This window comes from Fusarium proliferatum, assembly GCF_900067095.1.
Source record: "Fusarium proliferatum ET1 genome assembly, contig: FPRO_scaffold012, whole genome shotgun sequence".
Lineage (NCBI taxonomy): Eukaryota > Fungi > Ascomycota > Sordariomycetes > Hypocreales > Nectriaceae > Fusarium > Fusarium proliferatum.
Genome location: NW_022194801.1, coordinates 737,799 through 751,249, shown reverse-complemented (window position 1 = coordinate 751,249; position 13,451 = coordinate 737,799). Strand labels below are relative to the sequence as shown.

The window sequence follows — 13,451 nt, the reverse complement described above, 5'->3', positions numbered from 1 at the left end:
ACATTCCGTAGCTCAGGAGGAGGCTCAACACAAGGCACTTCATGAGGCAGCATCATATCATCAAGGACGGGAAGTGAAGTGAGACTTGCCGCTCCATGCGAGGAAAATAAAGTTACCAGATTTATGTCGTGCGCTACTATAGCCAAACTGATTTACTCGCCACTCTACTGATCTGTACGATGCTGTCAAGGCTGTCTGTGTAACCTCATCTGCAACTCAGAGGAGAGGCAGAGCTTGAATTGACTTTCACTGTACACCACTTTCAAGCGACCAAACTTTGGATAATAAGGCAAAGTTCGATGGGGGGAAGACTAGCCACAGACGCCGGGCTACTGGCTGAAATGCCATCCCTCCGTCGCAATTCTTCGATCGTCTGTGGAGCAATGCCTTCGAGCGGATGGTCATGAGCTACAATAATCCACAGGAATTCAACAAGCGGGTTTAGCTCAGTTGGGAGAGCGTCAGACTGAAGTCAAACTTCAATCAATTGATATCTGAAGGTCATGTGTTCGATCCACATAAACCGCAAGTTCTTTTTTTGGTGTCTACCTTAGCACGATAGAAAGTGGGGCGGGAATGTGTACATGGAGTCGTTATTAGCAGGCAGGAACTGACGGACACGCTGTTGTTGTCTTCTTTTCAATATCTATTGGTTGATTATCAATAGGAATGAGACTTCTTCCTTTTTCTTCTTTCAGTGCATGAATTTTATCAGTGTTGTTGGTTGGTTGCTCTGCAAGCCGTACGTAAATGCTGCACAATTCCCAAGTGTCATCGGTCGTCGCCGGTATTGGTGAAGATGAAGATCGCAGCCAAATTCTTGTACGTCAATGCCAGAATTGAATCACCAGCACTTCATCCCTCTTACTCCTGAAGTCTTCTTAAAAATACCTTACTACGCGCTGTCGACCGAATTGCTCTCTTTTTCGGCACTTGCACTTTGCAACTCACACGTCCCAGAAGTGGCATTTGCTTGACCAACTTACACACTCGTCCATTAATCCATCATCGCATGGGTAACGATGAACAGAACAGATTCGCAAGCCATCGTATATCCGAAATAATAAAATTGTTGAGTCCTTGTGGTCAGCCGGGCCTTTCTGGAAAAGCACATCGTGTGCCAAACTACGAGCCGACGAGCCATTTTTTGCCGTGAACAGTCTGAAAGTGAAAGCACTTATCAAGTTCAACAGCCTTCCTGCCACCATATTTTCAATAAAATATTGACTAGTGTACATATACTGCACTGACATCCCGGAGGTGTGCAAAATTTCGAGGCCATGGGCCACAACAAGGCCTTGCGTATCGGATAGTTCCGATATCCACCAGTCGAACAAGGACATGACTAAATGCCCATCATTGAATGAGAGAGAGGCGTGCATGCATTTAACGAGGATTTTAGCACGACTTCACAGACTAGCACTCGGAAACTCGGCTAGTTGTCCTTCAGTTCTTTCTCGTGTTGCCGAAGCGATTCCTCTAGTCGAGGAAGAAGCCATGGACGGAAGGATGAGCAACCCGACATCTCAAGCCAATTTTGGAAATACCGCAATGCATTGGAGCGAGCCAAAGAAGCATGAACATTTGGATCCGCGGTGAAGATAATTTGGTAACCATCCATTCTGATAGGTGCCATGACTACGAGCCAGAGGGGCTTTACCCTGAAATGTCTGTCTATCACTGTCTCGACAGGAAATCCCTCCATAAACCTCACAAATAATGGGATCATTCAACAATTCCCCCTAAAACACTTGCCATCCTTCACATGGCTGATGTGCATCCTGCTTGAACAAGATCGAAGCTGAGCTCGCCCCAATGTTTAGCAAGTGGCTAATCCATTCTGCTCTTCTCTGCCATAGAAATTGTGGGCATACCTCTAGAAAACATGTGGCTGTTCTGTTTGCCGGAAAGGAGATTGGGTAATGATCTTTATTACCAGGCCAAAGGACTGACGGCTGTGAAACCTCACGCACGATCCCGCACGATCCCGCAGAGGTACAAGCGTTGGAAGGTGCAAAGCGAATTATTTGCAACAGCACACGCAGTGGAGGGCTAGTGCAGTCTTGGGGGTGCCGTTGCAATACTCGCCCGGATCAGAGAAGTCACTGGGTGCCGGGCAATGGCAAGTACAGGAGAAGGTATGGTGTGGCATGGCTCTTCGAACACAGTGTAAGAGCTCACGCAGAGAGTTCTATCATCGGATTTGGGATGGAGAATCGACAGGGCAGTAAGCGGAGATCATATAATGCCCTCAGAGCATAGGGTCTTGGGTCTGAAGTTGCAGAAATCTATGGTGACACTCAACGGCAAGTTGCCGCATCTCCCTCTAGAAGCATACACCGCTTGTCTATGGGAATCTAATCATTGACCAGGCCTGACTCACGGTCACCGAAGGTGAAGTAAGACGTCATCGTCCGATATCAAACCACACATGACTAACAGCTGCTTGCCAGGTGACATAGACAGCATACCCAGGCTACCATGCTATAGCAACCACATCGTCGAGACATGTCAAAACACAAACTCGAAATCCCACCATTACAAATAACATTCTTTCACTGATACAATATCTTTGACCGCAATTTGGGTCTGTTATCTGACAGCAAGCTCGTCCACGTCTTCTGCGCAGCTACCCGAAGCCCACGGCTGCAAACCGAGTGCGTCAACCAGCGCGGCGTGCAAAGTTTGGCGAAGCAAATCATCCACGACATAACTCGGTATTTCTGATTCTTTCTACTTGTTTAATTTCTTTGATCGTTCACTATTGTTTCTATTCGGAACCCCGCTTCATACATTGGCTTCTATCAATGAAGGCGGGATGAATGAATAGAAACGACTACCGCCATTGTTCAACGATATTTTGCTGTCCACGGACCATTCAATCACAACAATAAGCAATCTCGACTCTCAAATAAGGAGGGCTATAAATTGGTCTTCGCTCTACCGGCTTTCGAATCTTGATTCTCATCATCTCACTTAACTCTCCTCTACTGTACCCTACTGTATCGACACTTATCCAGTATATCATAATTATTCATCTTCAACTCATCTTCACCACCGGTTCCATCTTGACTGTTCTTCAAGATGGAAGCGCCTTTAACTCCAACCACTCGAGAGAGTTCTAGCAGCCCTGATCTCGACGTTACCCCCCCCTCTAATGAGCTGAGCAGCCCATTTACCAGACCTAGCACTATCAGCACAGGTTCTGAACTCAAGAAAAAATCCCACATGACGTTCTCAAAGGTTGCTGGGGAATCACCCAGTCTCCGTAAGGATCGAGGCCCTCTTCCCCAGACCAATCTGAACGCTATCATCGAGGAAACTCCCACTTATCGAGCTCCTCAGTTCCGAAACAAACCAATCTCTATGCATGAGCGCAACCATGAGGCTTACAGGTTCGTGCCTCAAAACCCTATGTCCTTCAAGTCGAATGTGGCTGGGCCAGCCACACCAGCCTATCCTATCCGCCAGCCTATTGCTCCTCCTCCTGATCATGCTGCTTCAAGCAGAAGCCTGTTCCCCGGAGCCTTGGCTCCATCTCCAGCCATTTGGGAAGGTCTAAAGGGGCACTTCAGCCAGCTCGGCATCAACGAGCACCAAAGCATGGCTACCCCAACAACTCTCCCCCCTTCTCAGATACCCCTGGCTCCCATCCAAGAGGCTCCGCGTCCTGTTCTCCCCTCTTGGCTCGAGGACGCTCTGAAGAAGGTACCATACGTCCAGAGCCAAGATGGAAATCACCAAAAGCTCAGTTTGGCTGCCCGTCAACAAAATGCCCGTGGCTTCAGGCCCATGGCGGCTATCACTCGCCCTGCCAGCCACACTGCCTGTGAAGATGAAGCTCGCGAGTCTGTCTTCTCTGACAACTACAAAGGAGAACATAACACACGAAATGCAAGCGCTTTGAGCCTCACCCCTGAGCAGAATTGCGCCCTCTGGCTGACCAATCTCCCACCTGATGTCACTCATCATGAACTGCTTGGACAAATTCGCAACGTCGGACGCATCTGGTGCTCTGTCATCAACGAGCCTGACTGGGAGCGCCATGAAACCGCAGCCGCAAAGGTCGTTTTCTTCACCCCTGGTCCTGCTCAACTTCTTCTCTCAAAGTCTCTCACACAGGGTATCAGTGTTCGAGGCTTCCCTGTGCGAGTCACCCACAACCGCGTCAAGTATGGGGAACAAGGCATTCTGGGACCTGCATCGCGTGTTCTCATCATCACCGGGAAAAGCACCTTTGTGAACCCAAGCTCCCTCACAGAGTTCTTCGAGGAGCGCTTCGTCTTTGAGGTTGACGAGATCACCGAACTCATCGTTCAGGGGGACGCTTCAAAGGGCGGCCGGTCGGTGGTCGAATATCGATTTGGAAGCTTCCGTTGCCAGGCGCAAATGGGTAAGATGGCTTTGGAAAAGGATCGCCCTCAGGGATTTGAGAAGGTTGAGTTCGGAGAGGATCCTTGCGAGGTTGGCGACACCCTCTCCGCCTATGGTGTTGCTGCGGAACGTATTCAGGGAAAGGGAATGTGAGGCTGAGATATGAATGGTGACAACACGGATTTGTCTATGGGAGTGAATGAAGTTTTTGGACGGGGGTATTTATGTTGTCTTGCTTGTTGGCACTGGGAGCTCTCTGTTAGCTTATACCCTCGAATGGCCTCAGAACGCATCGGATAGATTACGACATGAGACACTAGTTAGATGACTTAGATATTGTAGACAGTATTGCTGTTGTTTACTTGCTACCCACAAGAACCGAGAGGTCGATGGCCTGAGTGAGTGCTCATGCCAGGCGCTTTCGCCTTTCAGGTGTCCGATGACCAGTAAGCAGCCATCACAACGGGCATGTCCGTGTTCGATGTGGCTTCGCATTGACTTTACGATGGCCTATAATTAGTCGCTAGGGCTGAACACTACCCAGTGAGTTGCAGCGAATTAGCGTGCCCTTGACGATCTGAGTTAACGTTGAACCGAGACTGTGGACATGCCACTTCCGACTCGATGTAACCATATAGCACATGACAATCGTCATCCATGAACTAGCCATAAACGGCCTTCAAACCATTGTCTTGATGCTCGGAATCGTATGATGATTTCATCGTGATATTTATAATTCTTTGGTACAGACACGAGACCGCCATGAATGAACTCCGTCAACACCACCCACGTCTAACAATGCTGGTATAACCCCAATTACACAGAAAAGAACAAAAGAAAACAACCGTAAAACATCTATCGTTTCAATGACTCATCCCACGGTAGCCAGGTCTGGCGATCAAAAGACGGCATACACTTGACCTTCTCCGGCGGCTCGTACTGCCACTCAATATGGGCTTTATCCTCCTCCATATGTTGGATAACCTCATTCGTAAAGCCCTTCAACTTCTTGATATCCTTGCCTCTCGCATCTGTATACTCCAGACTGATGCTAGGTACCACTGCGATCTTTCGGTAGCCCTTGTGCCACAGGTCCTTGCAGAATAGTTGCGGTTCGCCCTGGAAGCATTCGTCCTTTTTGGGATCGCGGAATCGTAGACCGTTGAGGATCGGGGCGGCCGTGAAAGCTGTTGCGCCGTTCCAGCAGGCGAAGACTTGGAAAGGAAGATGGGCGTCGTATCGCATTCGTGCTTCTCGGTTTCCTCTGAATAAGTCCCAGGCATTATCCCATGATCCATCTTCGGGGATGGGGAAGAATGTGTCTCCAGCAAGTGTCCTGGCGACCTGAAGTGTGTCAGTTTCTCAGTCTGGTCGGGGAAATCAGGTCAAACTTACCCATACGTCGTAGAATGTAGGATCAGGACCAGCGTAGGTAAAGTCCATGGCGCAGGTCATATCGGCATTCAGCTTACGACGCTGGAGCGCAAGCTCAAGCAGATCATCGGGACAAGCAGCAACATCGTTGATGAAGAGGACGGTAGTGTCATCCGCCGCTGGAACCTTCTTTTTAAACAGTGGCTCCAAGGCCAAGTTTCGCAATTGGGCCAACTTGCGAATGCGGGCGCCTTTTGACGGGTTAATCGCAGAGTTGTTATAAAAGTAGGTAAGTCCAAGTTCCTCGAGGAACGGGCGCAAAGCAACAAGAACGTCAGCAGTTCCGTCGGGAGAATTGCCTTCGACGATTGAGAGGGCGCATCGTTCAGGTCCAAGGAATTGGATGGCCTCGACAATGCTGCCCATGAGACGAGGAAGAAGGTCTACAATATTGCGCAAATTAAGTGCAAAGAAGAAGTCGATTGGATGTTGGTCGTTTGCGTCTCCGCGAGTGTCCTTCTTCTTTTGGAGGTCCTTGTATCGCTTGGTGTCCAAGGGAGGGCATTGAAGACGTGGGCGCTCTTTTGAAGTGGGATCGAGGATGGCGTGAATGTAGGGAGTGATACGCTCTGTAGAGAGAACGGAGCCTGGGACATGTTAGTCACTCTCATGCGGAAGGTCGAAGATTGGAACTCACCATTTGCGATTGGGATGGCAGATTTTGTTGTTGTTGGTGAGGGCGCTGCGGAAGTGGTAGAGGAGATGGTTGGTGTAGTATGTACCTCGATTGAACTTGTGGTGTAAGTGTCGAGGGTCGAATAAGAAGGAGGTTCCTCGATAACAGGCGAGTCAACCAAATCTGACGAGGTACTCAAAGGTAAATCTATTGTTTCCGTAGACGTGGTCTTAAGGGAGGAGGGGGCATGAAGCGGTAGGTATGCCTCAGATAATCTGGTTATATGATCTCGGCCAAGGTACAAGCTCACTGTGACTAACAAGAAACAGACGAGCGGGACGCTCAGAACAAAGACCTTGCGATGCATTTCGTCAACAATTCGAGTCCATCACAGAGAAAAAGGAATGAAATTATGATGAGAGAGATGAAAAGAGAAGGGGAAAGTTACGAGAACAATAATTAATTTACTCGCGCGGCTGAGAGAAGGGCGAGGCACAGCACCATCGCCTTGAAGGGAAGGGTTGGGTTGAGACACAAACGCCTCGTCCAGTACGAGAGCCTGCTAACAGCCGCTAGAGGACACACCCCGGCAGCGCCGTTTGAAGGCCGAGGGCACGTTACTGAGAGCCTGCCTGCTGTAAGCTTTGGGCTGGACTGGTCACTGTCAGCGTCAGCGGCCAGCGGCCAGCGGTCAGCCCACCACGGTCTCCTCTCCACTGTTCATTATTCGGGGACCTCGTTTACACGGGAGCTAGCAGGGGTTTGATCTTGTAATCATTGGATTGGGTCAATACTATACGACATGTTCTAACTATTTACGACGTGGTACCATGAGCTATCTGTGATCACATTCCGAGGTCAATTTGCTGACTGATTTGAGTCAGCGCAAACTCCCCTCGAGAGCACGATTGTCGCGGGAAATATACATAAGCAGAGGCGAATCCTCCTCGTCTCAAATTTTACTTGTTCCTTCGTCTCATTTCAACTCGGCACGTTAGACCGAACCTGTCATCTCATCATTGGAGCTTGGATGGGTTAATCACTCAACTTGCAGCAGACAAGGATCACAAACTCTGCAAGGGTTAATGACAATGGAACTTGCCCTATCGAGCCAAGTCAGATGCCAAGTCGTATCACGCCGCGTTAAGATAACGATTTGCTGCAAGGAACATGGTGTCGAATTAATTCCGATGAAAACGGTTGACAACAACCGTATAAAACGGTATCAACACGGCGTTTCGGCGACACAACCAACACATGCGATCCTTGACAATCATCCTGGGTTGATGAGTTGTACGTTGAATTCAGCATCATTTTATCCCCGCAATCCAACAGAAATAGAACATGAAAACAATAAAATCAGGTGCAGTTCCTCTCTGTCGCTGTTCATTTTCCTGTCTCTCTTCCCCCTCTCGAGTGAGACAAAAACAGCCCAATATGCAGCGAATAATATGGACTCTCCAATTGTTTCAGTTATACATATGCCACAGCAATGCACTCTACGCAAAACTGTCCACTGCAACTGAGACATTGCAGCCCAGCCAGACGACCAAACGCCCTGGACGCCTTGAACGACGTGCTGTACCTTCTGAAATGATTACTTGCGGTTACAAAAATGGCGGCCCGGCAGCTATGACGACAGTCGAGTCTGGACAGTCGAGTCTGGCAGTGCCCTGTGTCGCTTCAGTACCCAAAATGGCCTTTGGGGCATTTGTAAAAGTACTGGGGATTCGAAATGTACCCTTGCTGGACGATGTCGCGACCAGCATGATTGCTCAGATGGCTGCAGGAAGACAGAGAACCCCAAGTTCAGAATGACATCCTGGTACTACAAACTCATAACACTTGGCAAAGTAACTAACGAATTGATAGCAAGAAGGTCGAATACTGCAATTTTGCATACCTGATCATGGACGAAGGTCACAAATACACCTATGTCGCCTGCGGTGCCGTCGTTGCAAGATACCTAGCACATCACCCCAAAAGTCCCGGCATTGACAAAAGCCGTTTCACAAACGACATCGACAAGTGAGACATCGAAACCTTCCAGCGACACAACAGCTGTAACAGAGACAAGCACCACTTCATCGGGAAGCGCCACAGAAGCCACTGCCGAGGTCTCTGATGGCGATCGATCTGAATCGAGGAGTGACATGAGCGCGATATTCGGTGGTGCCACTGGGGGCCTGGCTGTGGTTTGCGGAACTGCTGTTGCGGTTATATATCTCCTCCGAGAGAGTCGTGCACAGAAGCCGGAGGCGACACCAGAAAAAGGACAGGGGATGATCGAAGTATCGGGTCAGACAGAAACGGACAATGGACCCAAGGAGTTGGTTGGATTGAAGGCCTCGGATGTCCCAGCGAACCTTCAACCAGACAAGTTGCATGGAACACTCGCTCCTCGTCGGCCTGATCCTGTGAAATCACCGTATGACGACGAGTGACACGAGAGTGCCAAGCGATCAATGACACATAAAGGCAAGGGGGACTCGTTCTTAGGATGATAATAAAGTCAAGCGCGCGGATCCCAATCAGGCTTATGAACGGCTTTGGAATATAACACAGAGGTTTCAGGTACATTGTTGATCACATTAGATTGTCGAATCCCCTTCGGTCTTCCGCTACTGAGTAGACAGTATATGTCCACGGCTGATTGATAAGCAGAAACAGAGCCTGGGCTGGAAAAACCTCCAAAGCCACGACATGTAAGTTGGCCATGATGTGTATGTAAATGACGCTGATTGACTAGGTTCTATAGAGTTTATTTCATGATCAATTTCCTTCGTGACCCTCTCTTGCAGCCTAAAAAGACGAGGGCCATGTCCCAACAACATTGCATGTGATCGAGTCCAGGGCACGGTGTTGTCCAGCCTGGTAGTTCTTACAGCCTTTCATCCAAGCTCGGTTCATAAATGCCACCCTGGTATACTCAAGTTGCTGTGAATAAGCAAACAGGGCGTCGTAAGACCCTTGTCGTGGCCCAGCTTGTTCTGTAAACTGAACCAGAGGTGGCAAGTAAGATTGTAAAAGAGAAGAAATGCACGCTTGTATATTCATCAATCTTATGTACAGAAGCCCCTGGCGTTTTCCTTCGCTAACCAGTAGCGAGGAGTATTTGGACAGTCGACCAAACATCTACAGAGATCGTCGTTAGTACCAGGCTAGGTGAAGTCGAACAGAATTCAAACAGATACGTACGTTATAACATCATCCCAAGCTTTACAGAGACAATCTCGATCAGTCTTCTTGCACTCTTGCGGCTATCAAGATATTAGCTTCGAACCAACACCTGGAAGGCTTCTCGTACTGTTATTGTTTCAATACATCTCTGGTAGATCGCTGCACACTCTGCTGTTCCTGAGGGCTTTGCTGACACATAGGCTGCGGCCAAGAGAACAAGGCTTGTGATGAATTTCATAGTGAAAGATTTGAGATGTGAAGTATGATACAGAACAAAGTCTTGGCAGAGAATTCGAGTGAAAGCCTTGAAACTTATACGAGCTCTCATTGTGGCAATTGAATTATAAGATTCAGGTCCGAGCCCAGCCCGCTGCATCATGAGGAATGTGAGACATTCGAGACCAACGAACAAAGGAGCCACTATCCCCAGCTCGTCGGAATTGGTGCAACACTAGACGGTTTCCGTAGCATTAGCGCAAGGGAACTCAAGCCACTGTCCATTGTCGTAAAGACTGCAGTGCCTGGAATTTACATGTTAAGGTTAAGCTACACTGAACGATAACGCATAATTACTAGTAACTAAAGGACCCTGGACATGAAGGCCGTGACAGCCGGTTCCCGGCTCGTATAGCAAGAAACGGTCTCGAAACTGGTTGAACTGGGGATAGTGCCCGTCTTGACTCTTGATTTCCAGGTATTTGGGTCGTTCGGTAGATGAACCGAGCGGAACTAGACAGGATACGGTGAAATACACTAAGCCGCGGAGAGAACAATTGGAGCTAATATGAGAAGGTATGATTATCAGACGGACTGCGTTAAAATTCAATAGCTCAGCCCTTATGCTTAGGCCGACCTAGACTGGAAGTCTCGAGCACGGATGGCTTTAGAGTTACGCCTGAAAACGTTGACGTCGATCAGGTCAAGTCTATTCGAAAACCATCCCCTGAGTACCAGGCGGGAAAACTGTCCTAAGATGGTGGAGTCTTTAGAAGCCCCGAGAGTTTGTGATAAAGTATCCTAGTAGAAGCAGAAGGATTGATATGGTGTAAGATACTGGCTGATGTGGATGATCCACTGATACTGATCGACCCCTGAGCATTACGCTCACCCAGGATGAGTATATCGATAACAAGAAACCGTATTCAACTATTAGATTATCAAGCTGCGAGTCAACGGTTAGCAAAAGCAAACAAGAAACCGTGGCCGTCACTTACAAGACCTGGTAAATCAAGACAAGTCGGCGATCGGTCTGAGCATAGCACCAATCTTGACAGCATATTTCAATTTCCACATCGCAAATATCGAGGCGATGACTCCAGAGATAGCAGTCATGAAGGAAGCCTTTCCAACCATCTTGGCAAAAGCAATCCACCACATCAAGCTATGTGCCAAAACAAACTGTTTTGAATCATTCAGTTTCGGGAACTCCTCCTCGGGGATCTCCTTATCCAAGAACTTGCAAAGCGGACCCCATCCTTCTTGAACTTTGAACTCGAGCATTCTTTCGGCTGGAGCTATTTTCTTGACGAGGTCGTAGTGTTCGTGGAAGGCTTGGCGAGCTGGTGACTTGTCGGAGAAGTCGGTCATGACTTTCTTTGAAAACCCCCAGAACGGGCCAGCTAGTGCGGTATCCCATCTCGCGAGAGTATTCCATAGAGGCCACCGAAGAACTCGACCTCCCGTTGAGTCCATACTTCGACGCCAGCTATCAACGTCGCGCCAAGTGATGATAACTTTGGCGTCAGGGTACGCGGCCACAAGCTCTTCGACGAAGCAGATGGCCGGTAGATCAGCCACGGCATCGTACGGTCCGAGTATCTTATCAAACTCTTCACGACCCCAAGGCTTGCCCTTCCCATAGAACTTGGCGTCGAGAGCTTCGCGCCAGAGACCGAGGTTCGTCTTGGGGCCGCTGAAGGAGAGCGACATGTGGTATGGCGTGTAACCCAGTTGCTTGAGGGCCATCGTGAGAGCCATGGTTCCTGTTCTTGATTGTCCGAGGCATAAGACGCGCATAGGCTTTGTACGAGTGACTGGGTAGGAATCTATGAGGCGGCCGGTGATCGGATGGGGCGTGATATTGTAAAGTTCGTGCATCTCTTGAGAGTCGAAGGAATCAAGAAGGGGAGTCTCCTCGCTTGCCTCTGGACTGGACATATTGAGAGGGAGATGGGCTGTAGCTTTCGTAACGTTATCTGGCCTAATTAAAATCAAGAGAGAGAGGAGTTAGCTATCGATAAATCCAGACTGATTGCAAAGAATCCATTTTCAAAAATCAGGAAATGCTCATTTATAAGTGTCTTATAAGCGCTAAAATAAACGCCCGCAGCATGATGGAATGGCCACTTTGCTGACGCCTAAAGCTGACATCGCTTGTCTTTGCCGGGAATTTCTGAGATGAGATGGTGTGAGGTGAAAGTGTTTGGATGGTCTGTGTAGATGGAAAAGGGACGTCAGATTCCACGTATATCCGACGCCAAGCAACATTAAGCCGACCAATCATGTTGAGAGCAGCGCCTGGATTCGATATCTAAGATTTGGCTTTACGGTCACTGTGAGAAACAATCTCGAACTGCTCATGTAAGCGGACATATTCTCCATCAGCACTTTTTGATAAGGTGGCCATAGGTCCACACCAAGCCTTCACTGCAGTCTAATTTGACAAGTTCATGATGCCACCGATGAAAAGAGCGATATATACGAAGAATCTAAAGGTACAATCTTCCAAGAACGGCCCCCAATCTTTCAGCCAGCAAATCACCTCCCTAGCAGCGTTCCACCAACCCCCCACTGCCAACTGTTCTTCCGATAACAGAAAAACAACTCCGTCATCTTAAGCAAAGTTGCCGCTGGCCGGGTATTCAGCCGAAGGCTTGGCCCCGACGTTCTTGACGATGATGGTGCTGCCGGTGGAGCTGGTGATTCTGACATCGACGGTATCGACCTGGAAACCGCTGGGGTTCTCGAAGAAGTTGTAGTCCTTTCGAGTCGTTCCAGTCCAGGTCTTTCCACTGTTGGTGCTGACTTCGAGGCTTTTGACGGGGAGGTTGCTGTTGCGGACTTGCATGCTGAACCAATAAGCGCTGGTGCCTGAGACAACTTTAGCTGATGAACTTGGAGTGCGGTAGGAGAAGAGCATGTTGCCAACTCACCTTCTTTGTTACGAAGGACCAAAGGCGTAGTGATATCGCAAGAAATCAGTCTCCAGCTGGTCTGAACAAGGCCGTTCGTGCCACCAACAGCAGTAAAGGCATCTTCAAAGAGATCCAAGTGACCCTTGTTGCACTCGTTACACTTGTCGACGATCTAAGAGCAAGGTATATCAGCTCACACTCCACAAACCATCAAAACATAAGAGTACTCACCATGGCCTTGATCTTCTTGCCGGTTGGGCCGGTGACTTCGATGCAGTTGCCACAAACCCCAGCATTGTCCCAGTTGGGACCAGAGAAAGCAGTACCATAGATGCCAGAGGGAATCGTGTAGGAGACAAAGCCACAGTTGCCTCCAGAGACATTGCCACCGTAGTGAGTCGAAGTTCCAGAGGTAACCTCATCACTAAGATATCTTCCAGCAACAAGAGCTGGGCCAGCGAGGAGAACAGAAGTGAGCTTCATGGTGAAGAGAAGAACGGAGGAGGATCTTTGAAGTTGGATAAGGGAGTAGTAGTAGATGATGGGTGAGTGACCTGTGTGAAAACATCTTCAGTTTAACGACTAGACTGGTTCTTTTATACTCAGAACATCACAAAAAAACAGATACTGACCTATTCAACTTCTGACCTCAACTGATTCAGTCTCAAGGTCCTCTAATCTCCACCCGGGAAGCCCACGGGAGCTAGCAGGGG

General features: G+C 48.8%; 6 protein-coding genes and 1 non-coding gene across 7 annotated transcripts; 3 read left to right on the top strand and 4 right to left on the bottom strand.

Moving 5' to 3' along the window:
- The first annotated feature begins 435 nt into the window (after positions 1-435).
- tRNA lies at positions 436-528 on the top strand. Its single transcript has 2 exons — positions 436-472; positions 493-528. It is a non-coding gene; the product is annotated as a tRNA-Phe (tRNA).
- Positions 529-3,084: 2,556 nt separating this feature from the next.
- On the top strand, positions 3,085-4,527 carry FPRO_13348 (uncharacterized protein; the record flags this gene model as incomplete). Its single annotated transcript, XM_031222789.1, has 1 exon — positions 3,085-4,527. The coding sequence occupies one exon, from the start codon at positions 3,085-3,087 to the stop codon at positions 4,525-4,527; it is 1,443 nt and encodes a 480-aa protein (XP_031088214.1).
- Positions 4,528-5,229: 702 nt separating this feature from the next.
- FPRO_13347 (uncharacterized protein) lies at positions 5,230-6,791 on the bottom strand (the record flags this gene model as incomplete). The annotated part of the gene is made up of 3 exons (XM_031222788.1): positions 5,230-5,718; positions 5,770-6,395; positions 6,446-6,791. The coding sequence occupies 3 exons, from the start codon at positions 6,789-6,791 to the stop codon at positions 5,230-5,232; spliced, it is 1,461 nt and encodes a 486-aa protein (XP_031088213.1).
- Positions 6,792-8,238: 1,447 nt separating this feature from the next.
- On the top strand, positions 8,239-8,868 carry FPRO_13346 (uncharacterized protein; the record flags this gene model as incomplete). Its single annotated transcript, XM_031222787.1, has 3 exons — positions 8,239-8,249; positions 8,297-8,452; positions 8,502-8,868. 3 exons carry the CDS (start codon positions 8,239-8,241, stop codon positions 8,866-8,868), a joined length of 534 nt encoding a protein of 177 aa, XP_031088212.1.
- A 618-nt stretch (positions 8,869-9,486) lies between these two features.
- Positions 9,487-9,842, bottom strand: FPRO_13345 (uncharacterized protein; the record flags this gene model as incomplete). Its single annotated transcript, XM_031222786.1, has 3 exons — positions 9,487-9,559; positions 9,623-9,684; positions 9,732-9,842. The coding sequence occupies 3 exons, from the start codon at positions 9,840-9,842 to the stop codon at positions 9,487-9,489; spliced, it is 246 nt and encodes an 81-aa protein (XP_031088211.1).
- A 989-nt stretch (positions 9,843-10,831) lies between these two features.
- On the bottom strand, positions 10,832-11,761 carry FPRO_13344 (uncharacterized protein; the record flags this gene model as incomplete). Its single annotated transcript, XM_031222785.1, has 1 exon — positions 10,832-11,761. One exon carries the CDS (start codon positions 11,759-11,761, stop codon positions 10,832-10,834), a length of 930 nt encoding a protein of 309 aa, XP_031088210.1.
- Positions 11,762-12,437: 676 nt separating this feature from the next.
- FPRO_13343 (uncharacterized protein) lies at positions 12,438-13,221 on the bottom strand (the record flags this gene model as incomplete). Its single annotated transcript, XM_031222784.1, has 3 exons — positions 12,438-12,694; positions 12,757-12,910; positions 12,970-13,221. 3 exons carry the CDS (start codon positions 13,219-13,221, stop codon positions 12,438-12,440), a joined length of 663 nt encoding a protein of 220 aa, XP_031088209.1.
- Between the last annotated feature and the right edge of the window lie 230 nt (positions 13,222-13,451).